The sequence below is a fragment of the Saimiri boliviensis genome, chromosome 10 (genome assembly GCF_048565385.1).
Source record: "Saimiri boliviensis isolate mSaiBol1 chromosome 10, mSaiBol1.pri, whole genome shotgun sequence".
NCBI classification, from domain to species: Eukaryota; Metazoa; Chordata; class Mammalia; order Primates; family Cebidae; genus Saimiri; species Saimiri boliviensis.
In genome coordinates, this window is record NC_133458.1 from 53,489,864 (window position 1) to 53,506,962 (window position 17,099).

Consider the following 17,099-nt stretch of genomic DNA (forward strand, 5'->3'; position numbering starts at 1 on the left):
CTCATCATTTTTTATGACTGCATAGTATTCCATGGTGTATATGTGCCACATTTTCCTTGTCTAATCTATTGTCGATGGGCATTCAGGTTGGTTCCAGGTCTTTGCTATTGTAAACAGTGCCACAATGAACATGTGTGTGTGTGTGTCTATATAATAGAAAGATTTATAATCCTTTGGGTATACACCCAATAATGGGATTGCTGGGTCAAATGGTATTTCTATGTCTAGGTCCTTGAGGAATTGCCTCACTATCTTCCACAATGGTTGAACTAGTTAACACTCCCACCAACAGTATAAAAGTGTTCCTATTTCTCCACATCCTCTCCAGAATCTGTTGTCTCCAGATTTTTTAATGATTGCATTCTAACTGGTGTCAGGTAGTATCTCAATGTGGTTCATGGCCCAGAGTGTTTCTAAAGTGTTTCGAGGTAGAGATGTGAGGCCAAGGCAATGAAACATCTCCATTAACAGTAATGGTTATGTGGCATTTGGTCTAGTGCTTTCTGTGCTAGAGAGTCTGTTGACTTTGGGATACATTCTGTTCTGTGTTGGGAAGATTAGATAATTAGAAAGTTGTCCAGTATATCAAAGCAGAGAAAGTGGCCTCTCCATTATCTTTTGTTCCTAGTTCCTCCTTCTGCATTCACAAGGAAGAAGATCAAATTTGTCAATTATTCATGCATAGCTTTCATTTTACTTTCTAGTGCTTTTGTGGTTACTTGTTTCCAGTTCACTCAATTGTTTGTTCTTCTGTGACAGTTTCTAGTCTCAGCCCTCCCTGTACCCATCCCTGCCACTCTTTTGGCTGCTGTCTTCTAAGAATTTCCTGTTTGTAGCTTCCATATAAAGTGAGCTGGGCCATGTTTCCTCCCTCATTCTGAGTGGTTCCACCTTCCGGAGAGTATGGAGCTCTTCAGGTTATAGCTTGCTTGTATCTCTTCAAATACTGAGCACCCACCTTATCCTATCTGGGGTTTCTCTTTAAGTAGCAGTGTGAGAGAAAACTACACAAGATAATCTGAATATGTAACCACATGACTTATTACTTAACACAGTCAGGATCAGTGGGATAAGCAGCCTAGGGTGTCCCTTGAGCACCTAGGTTCAAGTAAACCCTTTTACATGGAGAGCACTTTCTCCCACATAGAGATAACCAGATCATTTAAGACTCTACACCAGTTATGGTTCTGCATCATGAAGAAGTCCTTTGCCCGAGCAGTAGGGGGTGTAGAATGCACTGTGCTGAGACTCCTAACTCTGTGGGGTCTGATTCCCACTGTGTCCCCACTGTGTTCTTGGCTACATTCATTTTTGGGGTTAAAAGAGTGTACACTATTCTACATTTCTGCTTTCTCTCACTTTGTTTTGTTTTGCTTTTCCCCTGCAATATGGCTGATCTGTTTGGGTTTTTCCAGATTTTCTAATTTATCTTCTGTTTTCATTACCATTTTTGCTGCCACTCTGCACCTCCTATACATTGGCTTCCTTCTCCAATTAGTTCTTCATACTCAGCAGTGTCTGGAGGTAGAAAAAACATTCCAAATGTGATCGGATTAGTGCAACATCTGGTGCAAGTATCATCCCCACCCCTTCAAGTGGACATTCGTGAGCCTGTCTTTACCCCTCATTGAAGCTGTGCTAGCTAGACTCACCACTGACCTGTAATAGTTAATGAAAACTTTATGACTCTATTGACCTTTCTGTGATCTGACACGGATGACACCTTCTTCAGCATTAAGTCTGTCTGGAAACATCCTCAGTGACAGTACTCCCACTTGGTTTTTTGTTCGCCTTTTTGATCACTTCTTTTAGGATTCCTTTAGGAAAACATGTCTCCGTTGACTTCTTGTATCATAGTGTTTGTAAGGACTCTCATTGTTTCTCTGTTCTTCTCATTCCATCTTCACTCCCTGGGTAATTTCAAATACATGTTGTAGGTTATAGTTATATGCTGTTTACTCAGGATTGCCAAATCTGTATATCTCCAGCCATCTCTCTCTTCTAAGACCCAGGTCATTTAACAATGCCTGCTGGTCCAAGATGGTTGATCACTAGCAGCTTGGGATTGTAGCTCCCAGTGAAAGCACAAAGAATGAGAGGATGCCACACCTTCACATGAATTCTTGTTGCTCACGCACCAGGAGATTCCCAGCAGAGGAGCCCCACGGGTCACCAGCGCGACTCTTGTGACCGGCGAGGCGGTTTTGCCGGCGCCTCGGAGCGTCGGTTCTTGGTGCAGAGTCAGAAAAGCACCATCAATCTTAACGCCGCTGATTTAGTCGGCGCAGTGGGTTGCTCAGATTTCGTCACTGAGAATCAATAAGTTGGACGTCCACTCGGAAACCCAATTACAAAGACGGTAATTATAAAGACCACAGATGGATAAATCTACAATGAAAGGAAGAAAACAGCCAAAAAAGGCTGAGAATACCCAAGATCAGAATGCCTCTCCCTCAGCAGGGGATCACAGTTCCTCATGAGCAACGAAACAAGGCCTGATGGAGAATGAGTGAGTTCCAATTACAGAAGCAGGCTTCAAAATGTGGATAATAAGAAACTTCTGTGAATTAAAAGAACTTGTTCTAACACAATCTAAAGAAACTAAGCACTTTGAAGAAAGGTTTGACGAAATGTTAACAAGAATACACAATTTAGAGAGGAATATAAGTGAATTGATGGAGCTGAAAAACACAATACGAGAACTACGTGAAGTATGCACAAGTTTTAACAGCCGAATTGATCACGCAGAAGAAAGGATATCAGAGGTCGAAGACCAACTCAATGAAATAAAACAAGAAGACAAGATTGGAGAAAAAAGGATAAAAAGGAACGAGCAAAGTCTCCAAGAAATATGGGACTATGTGAAAAGACCTAATCTACGCTTGATAGGTGTACCTGAATGTGATGAAGAGAATGAATCCAAGCTGGAAAATACGCTTCAGGATATTACTCAGGAAAATTTTTCCAACCTAGTAAGGCAGGATAATATTCAACTCCGGGTAATACAGAGAACACCACAAAGATATTCCTCAAGAAGAGCAACTCCAAGGCACATAATCGTCAGATTCACCAGGGTTGACATGAAGGAGAAAATACTAAGGGCAGCCAGAGAGAAAGGTCAGGTTACCCACAAAGAGAAGCCTATCAGACTTACAGCAGATCTCTCAGCAGAAACCCTACAAGCCAGAAGAGCGTGGGGACCAATATTCAACATCCTTAAAGAAAAGAACTTTCAACCAAGAATTTCACATCCAGCCAAACTAAGCTTCATAAGTGAAGGAAAAATAAAGTTTTTTGTGAACAAGCAAGCACTCAGAGATTTCATCACCACCAGGCCTGCTTTACAAGAGCTTCTGAAAGAACCACTACACATAGAAAGGAACAAACAGTATCAGCCTTTCTAAAAAATACCAAAAAGAGCATCAATATAATGAAGAATTTACATCAACTAATGGGCAAAATAGTCAGCTAATATTAAATGGCAGTATTAAACTCACATATATCATTATTAATTCTAAATTTAAATTGACTAAATCCCCCAATCCAAAGACAGACAGGCAATTTGAATAAAAAACTAAAACCCATCAGTATGCTGCATCCAGACCCATCTCATATTCAAGGATACACAAAGACTCAAAACAAGGGATGGAGAAAGATTTACCAACCAAACAGAGAGCTAAAATATATAAATAAAAAGCAGAAGTTACAATTTTTGCCTCTGATAAAATAGTCTTTAAAGCAACAAAGATCAAAAGAAGCAAAAAAGGACATTATATAATGATAAAAGGATCAAAGCAACAAGAAGAAGAGCTAAAGATCCTAAATATATACGCACCCAATACAGGAATACCCAGACATACAAGACTAATAAAGAGACTTAGACTCCCACACAATACTAGTGGGAGACTTCAACATTAATATTAGACAGATCAATGAGACAGAAAATTAACAACGATATCCAGGACTTGAACTCAGATCTGGAACAAGTAAACGTAATTAACATTTATAGAACTCTCCACTTTAAATACACAAAATATACACTCTTATCAGTACCACATCATATCAACTTAGAAGTTTAAACGAAATGTTGGTTGGCTCCTTGTTTGTTATTCTCTTCCCTCATTTTCTTTTATGTCTCCATTATTAAGGACAATTATAGGCATACCCATATTTAGACTGCATTCTAGCCCGGGCAATAAAGCAATACCCCCATCCTCTCTCCCTCTTCCTCTTTCTCTTTCTTCCTCTTCTTTATTCTTTTTCTTATTATAAAATAAAAAATCTAATATCCTTTCCTTCTGCCCCACCTTTCCTCCCCATTCTCTCTTCTTATAAAACAAAACAAAACAAAAAACAAAAAAAAAAAACAATGCCTGCTGGGTAACTCCACTGGAATATTTCACAGCATTTACCTCCTAGCATGTTCAACTTGAAGATATCACTTCCTCACCTCTCTTATGGGACTACTCCCCACCCCTCTTATTCCTGAGCTTTCTTGGTAAATGCTATCATCACTTGTCATCCAAATTAGAACTGTGGAAATCATCCTAGACATCTGCTTTTAAAAAAATTCTCCATATCCTATTAGTGATTAGTGTATGATACCCACTCAAGATGCATTTTCATTTGGGAATAAATATGAAGTGGGATTTCACATTATTTCAAGTTTTGCCATATAGTGAGGCTTATGTTTTTATTGTACTATTTTAAATCCACCAAATTCAAATTTGTATAAAATGCATCCATACTACCCTAAGAACTATGCTTCCATTTTTTCTGTTAGTTATGTCATGTAATCCTCCTTATATTTTTGTGAAGTATTTTTTTTTTCCATTTTGCAATGGAAAGAAATGATGCCTGGGGAATTGGGTTAAATCACAGTGGTAGGGTTAAGTTTGGCCTATTGTATAAGCCCTTTTTACTTCATAGAGAGTGTGAATTATACTCCCTAATGTTTGTGAGATTTTTATTTAAAATTTTAAATTTTCCATAAATTTAGGGGTACAAGTGGTTTTTGGTTATATGGATGAATTACATACTGGTGAAATCTGAAATTTTAGTGCACCTGTCACCTGAGTAGTGTACATTGTACACAGTGTATGCTACATTTTTTTTCTCACCCATCTCTCATCTCCCTTTCCAGTGTCCATCATACCACTCTGTATGCCTTTGCATACCCATAGCTTAGCTCTCACTTAGAAGTGAGAACATATCGTATTTGGTTTTCCCTTCCTGAGTTACTTCACTTGGAATAATGGCCTCCAGTTCCATCCAAATTGCTGCAAAAGACATTTTAATTCTTTTTTATGGCTGAGTAGTATGTCATGTATATACATGCCACATTTTCTTTATCCATTCATTTATTGATGGGCACTTAGTTTGGTCCATATCTTTGCAATTGTAAATTATGATGCAATAAACAGAAATAAAACCAAATAGTTACAACCCACTGATCTCTGACAAAGCATACAAAAAATATACATCCTAGTATTTGGATGAAAATAAATGTTATATTTATTCCTGTACAATAGGCCCATCTTCTGCTTGTCTCCCTCCACCCATTTAACCAGTGAATTCTATCTCAGTCATTATATTCAGTTCTAATATCCTTCTGCCTCTGCTGCTTGATTGTGCAGGAGTCTTAGAGGTGTCTCACAGCCAAATCATCCTAGACTTCTCCTTTTAAAAAAATTCTCTTCTTCCTAGAAGAGAACTGGACTTGAGGCCACATCCACTCAGGTGACTGTGGCTGTGCTCACTACCTAAATGGACACAGTCCCTTGAAGGCGGGAGACTCCATGGTTTTTGAGCCCAGCTTGGGCACAGGAACCATGGGCCTCAAGGCAGATCTTCTGGTCGTCAGTTGCCATGGCTTTCTGATGGTGCCCATTCTAGAGGGCCTGCCACATTTTAGGAAGGTCTGCATGGGGAATGTAGCACAAATATCTGGCATGAGCCTCCATTCCTTCCCTAAGTCTCACCGACTTTCCAACCTCCCCATCCCCACACACCAGCAACACTTTTCCATAGATTTGTCCAATTTCTCTCTTGAAGCCTAGGTATTTTGTGGGGCTTGTTTGGCTTCTGATGGTTGACAACTTCTGCTTTTGGCTCTGCCATCTAAATGCCATGAAAGGACTCAAATATTAGCACATAAACCTTAATGTCTTCCAATTTCTTTTTTTTTTTTTTTTTGAGACAGAGTTTCGCTCTTGTTACCCAGGCTGGAGTGCAGTGGCGTGATCTCGGCTCACCGCAACCTCTGCCTCCTGGGTTCAGGCAATTCTCCTACCTCAGCCTCCTGAGTAGCTGGGATTACAGGCATGTGCCACCATGCCCAGCTAATTTTTGTATTTTTAGTAGAGACGGAGTTTCACCATGTTGACCAGGATGGTCTTGATCTCTTGACCTCATGATCCACCTGCCTCAGCCTCCCTAAGTGCTGGGATTACAAGCATGAGCCACCGCGCCCGGCCAATGTCTTCCCATTTCTTTTGACATCCTGAAGTAAAGAGAACAGGCAAAAATGAATGTTTCAATAGATTATGAAGTGCTATGATACCTCCTACTAAATGTATTGATGGGGACCGGGTCATTGTGCCAGGTTCCAGGGATATGGGGTATGGAATAATGTTTACTGAGTATCTCCCATGCGTTGTAGTTACTGTTCACACTTGCTCAACTTGTGTTACCTTGTTCATACTTATCCATTTTATGGGAATGTGTGCCCATATTATGAGACAAAGGCTTCGGTCATAGCAATTTAGTGGTGAAATTAGCATTTGAGATCGAATTTGTTTGAATTTAAGTGTTGTTTTTTTCCTTAGTACATGATAATGCCCATCCTTGAGCTTGTGTTGAACCAAAACTCTGAAGTCTTTATCTGAACTGCTGACAGGATGTTCTGCGTTATGTCACTACTAATCTTAACCTTAGCGTAACAGTTTTTGTTATTCCTGTTCAATTTCTTCTTGTTGATTTTGGTTCTGATTCCAGTATTCTGTGAGTCAGCTATGTCTTCCAGCTTTCTGGAATTGACTGATTTCATAAACATGAATATAGCCTTATCCATGTAGAAAAAGTGTTGAACACAAATTCCATCTACTCTCCGTTTCTGGGGATCTTCCTGCTGCCCCTGAGTTGTAACATGCCTCTATGGGTTGTTGGTTAGTTATTTATCCACAGTTGTACCTCCCCACCATAGCTTATGTTGTATGGAATGTGGAGTGGTTTGTTTGCTGGTTGAAAGCTCACTCAGGACCATAGCCACCAGGATGGTGTGTTTTCTGGATAGTTTGAAGTACAGACTGTCACATAGCTGGATGTGCTAGGGCATGGTCTCCAGAGAATTTGACCATAGTCCAGGGGTTCCACCAGATGCATCCCGGCCAGGTGGTGAGCATGAAATAATTCTAACCTGGTGGGAATCCTGTAGGTAGGTAGAACACATGGTATGTGTATGGAGCTGTCAACACATGGTGATCCTAGTGACAGACAGGTGATCAGAGACTGGGTGATAAGGTGTCAGGAGTGAAGGTCTATCTGCAGGCATAAAGGAGAGAGAGGAACAGCACAAGCAATGCAGGACCCAATCAAGGATAGGGTTGGTGGAATTAGCAAATAAAAATAAAGGATGCCCAGTTAAATTTGAATTTAAGATAAACATAGTGGTTATTTTTAGTGTAAGTATGTCCTGTGTAATATGTGGCAAATACTAATACAAAAAATTTATTTGTTCTTCATCAGAAATAAAAATTTAATTGGCCATCCGGTATTTAATGCAGCAACCATAACCCAGATAGAAGTAGAAAATGGTATACCTTAGATTTCCCCTGTCTTTAAATTAAGATAATAACTGGCACATAGCAGGGTTCTTCTAAGAGTTAAAATAAAATGCTTAGCACACAGAAATGCACAACAAATGTAAATCCCCTTTCTGTCTGCATACAATTGTCTTTCCCCTCTTATTGAAAGTACAGCATTGAAAAAAAAGTTAAGTAGTTGTAATAAATAAAATGTCATATAAGCCCTAAGAATGAATGAATTGCCTTTGATCTGGGACATCACTCTTCTCTTGCCTCTGGACTCAGATTTGCACTGGAACTATACCACTAGCTCTCTGGGGTCTCCAGTTTGCCAACAGGTCTTGGGATTCTTGGCTTTTATTATTGCATGAACCAGTTCCTTAAAGTAATTATCTTTTTCTCTCAATATATATCTAGTGGATGGATGGATGGATGGTTGGATAGATGGATGGATGGATAGATAGATGGTTAGATAGATAGATAGTTACACATATCTTATTGGTTCTTTTTTTCTGGAGAACCCAGACTAATACAGATTTTGGTACCAAGTGTGGTTCTATAGGAAAAGAATTTTAAGGATGAGTTTTTAGAATTGGTTGTTGGGTTTCTAGAATTGGCTTTCTAATGTGATTAGATTTAAAGATGCAAATGACTCTTTTTTCAGTGCTAAAAAGAGCACTGATGTTTCATGGTGTGATCTGGCAATAGAGATATGCCAAATATCTCAATTGGATGTTCCCGATCAACCACGTATAAGAAGCAAGTAGCTGATAATTGTGCATATGATACTCTCAAACATTTCTGGAAATCAAATGAATATAATTAGGTTGGCTTGTTGCTTCCTAATGTCACTGAACAAAGTATTGAAAGAAAAGAAGGAGCTCAGGAATTCAAATTCCCTGCTCAGGTACTGCATAAATGACCCATGTAATTTCTTCAGGTGCATATTCACTTGTTGATTCTTTTCTCAGCTAAGTCCTGTCGGCTCTTTAACTCACCCAATGAATTTTAAATTTCAATAATTATATTTTTAATTTTCATGAATATTATTTGGTTCTTTTACAAGTCTTCCCAGTCCTTTTTTGACAATGTTGGTTTCAAGAGTTTTATTTTTCTTTTTATGTTTTCATCACCTTAAAGGTTTTTTTGAATCTTACTGGAGTTTCTTCTCGTGTTTGTTGCAGTTTTTGATTGGGAGCTTATTTTTAGAGGGTGTAATCTGTGGGTAATCTGTAAGGCCTGGCTTGAATGTGCCTGTGTCTTTTTAGAGAGAATGATATTTATTTCTGCCAAATGTCCTAGAGTTATTACCAGTTTGGAACCTCTTTGCACATTAATATATGTAAAATCCAATTACAAAGGTAATAAATTCAAATTGAATCCCTGAAATGATAAATTCAAATCCCAACACCCATAATCGCTAACCTTTGGTTACAAACTCTTTTTTCTTTTTTTTAAATCATTTTTTTAAAAAATGATGTATTATTATTTCTGTTTAACCCAAACCAAAAATGGTCATTATGGTTACAAAGTCTTTGAGGAATTTTTTTTTGAGACAGAGTCTTACTCTGCTGCTCAGGCTGGAGTGCAGTCACATAATCATGGCTTATTGCAGCTGCAAGCTCTCAGGCTTAAACAATTCCGTGGTCTTAGCCTCTAGAGTAGCTGGAACTACACATGTGCACCACTATGCCTAATTTTTTAAATTTTTACTAGAGATGGGGTTTCACTATATTGCCCAGACTGGTCTCAAGCAAGCCTCCCACCTCAGCCTCCCAAAGTCCTGGAATTACAGGTGTGAGCCACTGTGTCTGGCTAGAGATCTTTTTCATATCAGCCTACATACCTTAGTTTTTCTTTTGCCAATAGGTTGATTCCTTCCTTCCTTTTCTTTTTTCTTTTCTTTCTTTCTCTTTCTCTCTTTTTCTCTCTTTCTCTCCCTTCTCTCCTTCCTTCTTTCTCTTTCTCCTTCTCCTCCTTCTCTCTCTCTCTCTCTCTCTTTCTTTCTTGCTCTCTTTCTTTCTCTTTTGACAGTCTCTCTCTGTGTCCCAGGCTGGAGTGCAGTGGTACGATCTCAGCTCACTGCAACCTGTGCTTCTTGTGTTCAAGCAATTCTCCTGTCTCAGCCTCCTGAGTAGCTGAGATTACAGGCACACGCCACCATGCCCAGATAATTTTTGTATTTTTAGTGGAGATGGGGGGTTTCACCATGTTGGTCAAACTGGTCTCAAACTCCTGACCTTGTGATCTGCCCACCTCAGCCTCCCAAAGTGCTGAGATTATAGGTGTGAGCCACTGCGCCTGGCCAGATTTCTTTCTGTTTCATAATCCCGGATTTCTCTCTCTCTCTCTTTTTCTGACTCAGTTACAATTACAGTCATGCATTGCTTACTGGTGGGAATACCTTTTGACAAGTGTGTCTTAAGGTGATTTTGTCATTGTATGAACATCATAGAGCATGCTACACAAACCTAAATGGTATAATCTAGTATGTACCTGGGCTGTGTGGTACAGCCTATGCTCCTAGACTACAGGCCTGTATAGCATGTTACTGTACTAAATATTGTAGGCAATTGTAATACAATGGTAAGTATTTATGTATCTAAACATAGAAAATATTCAGTAAAAATATGGTCTAAAACATTAAAATTGGTACACTTATATCGGGCACTTATCAGTGGAGGACTAGAAGTTACTCTGATTGAATCAGTGAGTGAGTGATGAGTGAATGTGAAGGCCTAGGATATTATTGTACACTACCACAGATAGAATACAGTATACTTTATAAACAATGTACACTTAGGTTACACTAAATTTATTTAAAAATTAATTAGTTGTGCTATGATGTTAAAATGGCTATGATGTCACTAGACAATAGAGAATTTTCAGCACTATTATAATTTTATGGGGCCACTGTCATACATGCAGCCCATCATTGACTGAAACGTCATTATGCAGAGCATGACTATACCAGCTCTGTACAGGCCTGGTGACTTTCTTATGTCTGCATGGCCAGTAAAATCTGCACCCATTTTATTATGAAAAGCAGGAACCATCTTTACTGTTCTTCCCTCCCAAGCAACTATAGCATGAAGCACCTTATTATCAGTCTGGGTTTACAAGGATTGGATCATTGCATGTTTGTTTTATTTTCTTGACAACTGGATTACGTTTTTTTTTTTAATTTAATAAATGTTTCTTTGAGCATTTACTGATGTTTTGTACTAGAAGGATTTCCTGTTTTTTTGGTCTATCACATTTCCAGAAGTAGAAGCCAAAATGTGTTTATTGCTCTTTCCAGAAATCCTTTTTGTTCCTTCTTTGAGGAATCCTATGTCTTTAGAAGGAATGCAGTTCAGTTCAGCAAACAATATTGATTGCCTTCTATGTACCAATGACTGTTTACGGAAATTATTAGTTTTATAGCAGAATTCTATCTTCATTCAAAAAATAAAACAAATATGTTTATCTTACCATCCTTCTGCAACTATCAATTAAAAGGATTACATTATATAAAAGGAGTCAACAGATAAGTTCCTGTACTTTAGATAAAATTCCTGTCTTCAGGTGAAATTCTAGCACTTAAACTCTTGCTATTTGCAAAGTATGGGTTAAGTTACCATTGCTAATACATGTATACACACAAAAGGTAAGTGGACAAGTTACATTGAAATTCACATATTTTTTCAAAATTGTGTATTTTTTTTGTGTTTAGATTTTCTTCTACCTCAGTTTAAAAGATGTTATAATATGTGGTCAAGTTAATCATGCCTGGATGTTGATGACACAGCTAAGCTCACTGTGGAATGCTGTAAGTAGATACTAACTGAACTGTCTTTACACTAGTTCTTAAAGGAGAGTGGACTGCTGTGAAGCCAGCTGTTGTGGGGACACCTTCTTCCCTGCTCTGTGGTCACTAGCAGCAAGTGAATTTGGTTTTCTTTTGTCTAGGCGCAGGCCTGGGAGAAGAGATAAAAACATCATTAGTATTCTAAAATGTAAATGGTAGATATAAATGAATGTCATTTTTGGATTGAAACAAAGCTCCATTTTATTGGTTAGTTTGTACCCTATTCTGGTTTTATTATTTATTGTATGCCTACTTCCCTTTCATGAGCACAGACTATATATTGAGTCCATGTCTATGGGAAAGATGTTTAGAGTATGAGGAGTGCAATGGCCTTTACATAACTCATAATTTTTGGAAGGGTTAGTTCCATTAAAAAGAGAGGATTATAACAGGTGTCCCCAAACTATGGCCCACGGGCCGCATGCGGCCCCCTGAGGCCATTTATCCGGCCCCCCCGCCGCACTTCAGGAAGGGGCACCTCTTTCATTGGTGGTCAGTGAGAGGAGCACAGTATGTGGCGGCCCTCCAGCCGTCTGAGGGACAGTGAACTGGCCCCCTGTGTAAAAAGTTTGGGGACACCTGGATTATAAGTATGACCTTAGTATACCTGGATGATGGTATACAAAATTGGCAAGAGCAGAGGTTTTTGGAGTGGTCAGGGCTGATGATAAACAATAACATTGATATCTTAATATTGCTAATGTTGTTAGCCAGAAGTTTAAGTTTTTGAATGTCCAGTTGCCTGTGAACAGGCAATTTCTCGTTACCTTCTGAATAAAGCTATTGTTTGTGGTAAAAATGCTTATTATAATTGTGCCACATTTGAACACTCACAAATAAAAGCAGAAATTAGAGGAAGGAGCAATATACAGTTGTGGAAAGAGAAATTTGCTGAACATAAAAGAGCTTAACTTCCTACCCTTGCTTTGTTCCTCACTGCCATGTGCTTATAATATTCTCCATATATATTATATATTATATATATATATATATATAATATATATATATAAAAATTGCATTTTAGGTTTTGGGGTACATGTGAAGAACATGCAAGATTGTTGCATAGGTACATACATGGCAATGTGGTTTGCTGCTTTCCTCCCCATCACCTATATCTGGCATTTCTCCCCATGTTATCCCTCATCAACTCTCCACCCCATGCTGTCCCTCCCCTAGTTCCCCCCAACAGACCCCATTGTGTGATGCCTCCCTCCCTGTGTCCATGTGTTCTCTTTGTTCAACACCCACCTATGAGTGAGAACATGTGGTATTTGATTTTCTGTTCTTTTGTCAGTTTGCTGAGAATGATGGTGTCCAGGTTCATCCATGTCCCTACAAAGGACACGAACTCATCGTTTTTTAGGAATTCCATTTGACCCAGCAATCCCATTACTGGGTATGTAGCCAAAGGATTATAAATCGTTCTGTTATAAAGACATATGCACATGAATGTTCATTGTGGCACTGTTTACAATAGCAAAGGCTTGGAACCAACCCAGATGCCCATCGATGATAGACTGGACAGGGAAAATGGGGCACATATATACCATGGAATACTGTACAGCCATAAAAATCGAATATTCTCCATCTTTATCCATTAAGGTCTCTGGACAGGAGTGTTGGCTTTTTCTGACTCCTGCCAGCTTCTGCAAGACATGTTCTGATCTAAATGTTATACATATTGTTTCTCCTCTAGACCATTTAGATTCATTTTTTTCTTTTTTTCTAGGTTTTCCAAAGGAAAAAGCAACATCCCCAAATATCTGTAACATAATTTAGAGATTTATTACTTTAAGCCAGTGGTTCTCAAAGTGTGGTCCTGGGACCAATGGTATCAGCATCACCCAAGATCTTGTTGGAAGTGCAAATTCCCAGGCCCCATCCCAGACCTACTGAGTCAGAAACTCTGAGGGTAGCAGACAGTAATCTGTTTTAACAACTCCCCTAGATGATTCTGATACAGGGTGAAGTTTGAGAATTACCGCCTTAAACTAAAAATAAAATTAAGACAGGAACACCTAATTTGTTAGCTAAGATAGGTTTGGTAATATGAAATCAGTTCTCTTCTTGCCATTGTTGCATAGAGCGGGAGTAGAACAGTGCAGCCAAGAATGAAATGGTGTCCTGATGCGATGTAAAGATGTTGAGTTAACTTATGAAGCTAGAGCCCCTGACAGCTTCTCAAGTTTTTAAAATTTCTTTGAGTTTTAGAGCTTCTACAAAATGGCACCAGGCCCCCTATTCATAGGTCAGTCTGAGCACGTGATATCATCAGTCCTTAAATCATTAGCAGTAAGGAGGGATCATGAAGTTAGCTATTGACTGGACTTTAGACAACAGAGAAAATGTTGCCACTAAACATTGGTTGATGGCATAAATGACCATGTTTGTTGAGATTAAAATATCTTGCAAGAAACAGATAAGAAAAGTTGTTGGGGACATATGCTTATTTGCTTTTTTTTAATTGTTGGCTGAGTCCTCTACCCAGTGTTTCTTTGGAATGAGAAACAAACATGTTTCAGGTTCAGAAATAGTACTGTGGCGGCCGGGCACGGTGGCTCATGCCCATAATCTCAGCACTTTGAGAGGCCAAGGCAGGCGGATCACCTGAGGTTGGGAGTTCAAGACTAGACTGACCAACATGGAAAAACCCTGTCTCTATGAAAAATACAAAATTAGCTGGGTGTGGTGGCATGTGCCTGTAATGCCAGCTACTTGGGAGGCTGAGGCGAGAGAATCACTTGAACCCAGGAGGCAGAGGTTGCAGTGAGACAGACAAAACTCTGTCTCCAAAAAAAAAAAAAAGGTACTGTTGTAAGAATAGTACATAAGTGCCAGCCTAGGAGTTCATATTAGAAAATGCCAGAGTGCATGTGTTTCTGCATGCATGCAGACACACTAAAAATGCCAATATGCTTTATGTGTTGTGTATTTTAGTTCTATTCCATGCTTTTTAAAATTTCTGTACTCCATATTTTGTGTGCTTTGTCATGTCTTTTTGAAGTAATAATAGTAGCTAATATTTTTTGAATGCTTCCTGTGTGTCAGATGCTACACTGCATCTGTAGCATCTCAGTTTGCATTTTCTCAGTTTGTCTCTGCAGCATCCCAAGTTAGGCACTGTTATTTTTCCCATTTTACAGATGAGGAAAATTAAACCTTAGTTAAGTCAAAGCCATCATTGTTAAATGGCTAGGGTAGGATTCAAGTTTGGATTTGTCTGACTACAAAGTGGGTGTTCTTAATTATCAATGATTTATGAGGGAATGCCAAGTCTACCATTTGCTTTTCCCATAACTGGCAGCATAGAATTTCTCCTCTTCAGGTTCTTTTGCGATGATACAACTTTGAGCTCTAAAACCCAACTCTCATAAAACACTTGGCATTGACGAGTAATATTCATGAAGGGTTCAGGTCCAGTAAGTCCTCTAGATACTGTGCATTTTCTCCCTGAATTGAATCAGCCAATCAGAGAGTAGCACACTTTGACTCTATTACTTTAGATTTTCTCTTTCTGAGTTACGCTTTTTTGCCTGGAATTCAGCTTTTGTCTATTGTTTTGTTGTATGGAAGTCCCTCAATTGATTTAATCTGTTTTCTGTCAAAAGACATTTAGGTTGTTTCCCATCTTCTGTTAATAAAATCTTATGGTGAACATCCTGTTTGTCAGTGTTTTGTTGTATACATGTATGATTATGTCTGCAGGATAAATTCCTAGTAAAATTGTTAAGGCAAAGATTGGATTTGTTTATAATTACAAAATTGGCTGGGTGCAGTGGCTCACGCCTGTAATCCCAGCACTTTAGGAGGCTCAAGCAGGTGGATCATTTGAGGTCAGGAGTTTGAGACCAGCCTGGTTAACATTGTGAAACCCAGTCTCTACTAAAAATACAGAAATTAGTCAGGCTTGGTGGCAGGTGCCTGTAATCTGAGCTACTCCGGAGGCTGAGACAGGACAATTACTTGAATTTGGGAGTTGGAGGTTGCAGAGAGCCAATATTGTGCCACTGCACTGCAGCCCAGACAACAGAGCGAGACTCTATGTCTCAAAACAACAACAAAAAATATATATGTATGTATATATACACATACATATATATATAATCACAAAATTGTGTAGAGTTATGGAGTGCCTTTTACCCTAAATTTCCTTAGCTCTCTATACTTTTTTTATATCTGTTATCACATTGTTATTTTAATGTATGTATCTCAACTCACAAGAGAGACTGGACATTATCTCATATGTTAGGAAATCATTTAGCATTTACATTTTTTATCATAATGTACTATATTTTTTATCAGCCAACTCAAATCATTTTTGGGAACAAACAAAAACGTGTGTGTGTGTGTGTGTGTGTGTGTGTGTGTGTATGTGTGCTGAAATTTCCATACTGTACTAAATAGAGTATTCAAACTAACATTTCAGTCTTTTTCTGTCTGGAAATGATGTGATGATTTACTTCAAAATACTTTAAATTTTTACATGAAACAAGTCTTATTCCTTTTCAAATAATTTCAACTTTGAGTTTAGATATAAGGGGTACATGCTCAGGTTCATTACCTGGGAATATTATATGATGCTAAGATTTGGGTTACATATCCCATCACCCAGGTAGTGAGCACAGTACCTAATAGGTAGTTTTTCTAAACCACCCTCATCTTCTGGTAGTCCACATAAATATGCAGATATGCTCCCATATTTATGTCCATGTATGCTTGATATTTGGCTTCCACTTATAAGTAAGAACATGCATTATTTTGTTTTCTGCTCCTGCATTAGTGCTTGAGGTGGCCTCCAGCTCCTTACGTATTGTCGCAAAGGACACAATTTCATTCTTTTTTATGGCTATGTAGTATTCTGTAGTGTATATCTACCACTTTTTCCTTATTCAATCTACAATTGATTTAATAAAAGGGATTCCACATCTTTGCTATTTGTGAATAACACAGAGATGAACATATGAGTGCATGTGTCTTTTTCGTAGCATGATTTATTTTTCTTTGGCTATGTAACCAATAATGGGATTACTGGGTTGAATGGTAGCTCTGTTTTAAGTTCTCTGAGAAATCTCCAGACTGCTTTCCACAGTGGGTAGACTAATTTACATTCCTACCAATGGTGTATAAGTGTTCTCTTTTCTCCACAGCTTTTCCAGCATCTGTTGCTTTATGACTTTTTAATGATAGCCATTCTGATTCTTTTTCTTTTTTTTTTTTTTTTTTGCGTGTGTGGCAGAGTCTTTGCTCTGTCATCCAGGCTGGAGTGCAGTGGTCTGATCTCAGCTCACTGCAACCACCACCTCTCAGGTTCAAGCAGTTCTTGTGCCTCAGCCTCCCAAGAAGCTGGGACTACAGGTGTGCGCCACCATGCCTGGCTAATTTTTGTATTTCTAATAGAGACAGGGTTTCGCCATGTTGGTCAGGCTGGTCTTGAACATCTGGCC

At 38.7% G+C, this 17,099-nt stretch overlaps 1 protein-coding gene across 3 annotated transcripts in view; it reads left to right on the forward strand.

Annotated features, from left to right (window-relative positions):
• FBXL13 (F-box and leucine rich repeat protein 13) overlaps positions 1-17,099 on the forward strand; it is a 230,032-nt gene that overhangs the window by 62,759 nt on the left and 150,174 nt on the right. For all 3 annotated transcript variants that reach the window (XM_074379286.1, XM_074379284.1, XM_074379285.1), the window contains one exon: positions 11,521-11,616. In XM_074379286.1, the coding sequence (XP_074235387.1) occupies positions 11,521-11,616 (96 nt within the window). The remainder of the gene's footprint in view (positions 1-11,520; positions 11,617-17,099) is intronic.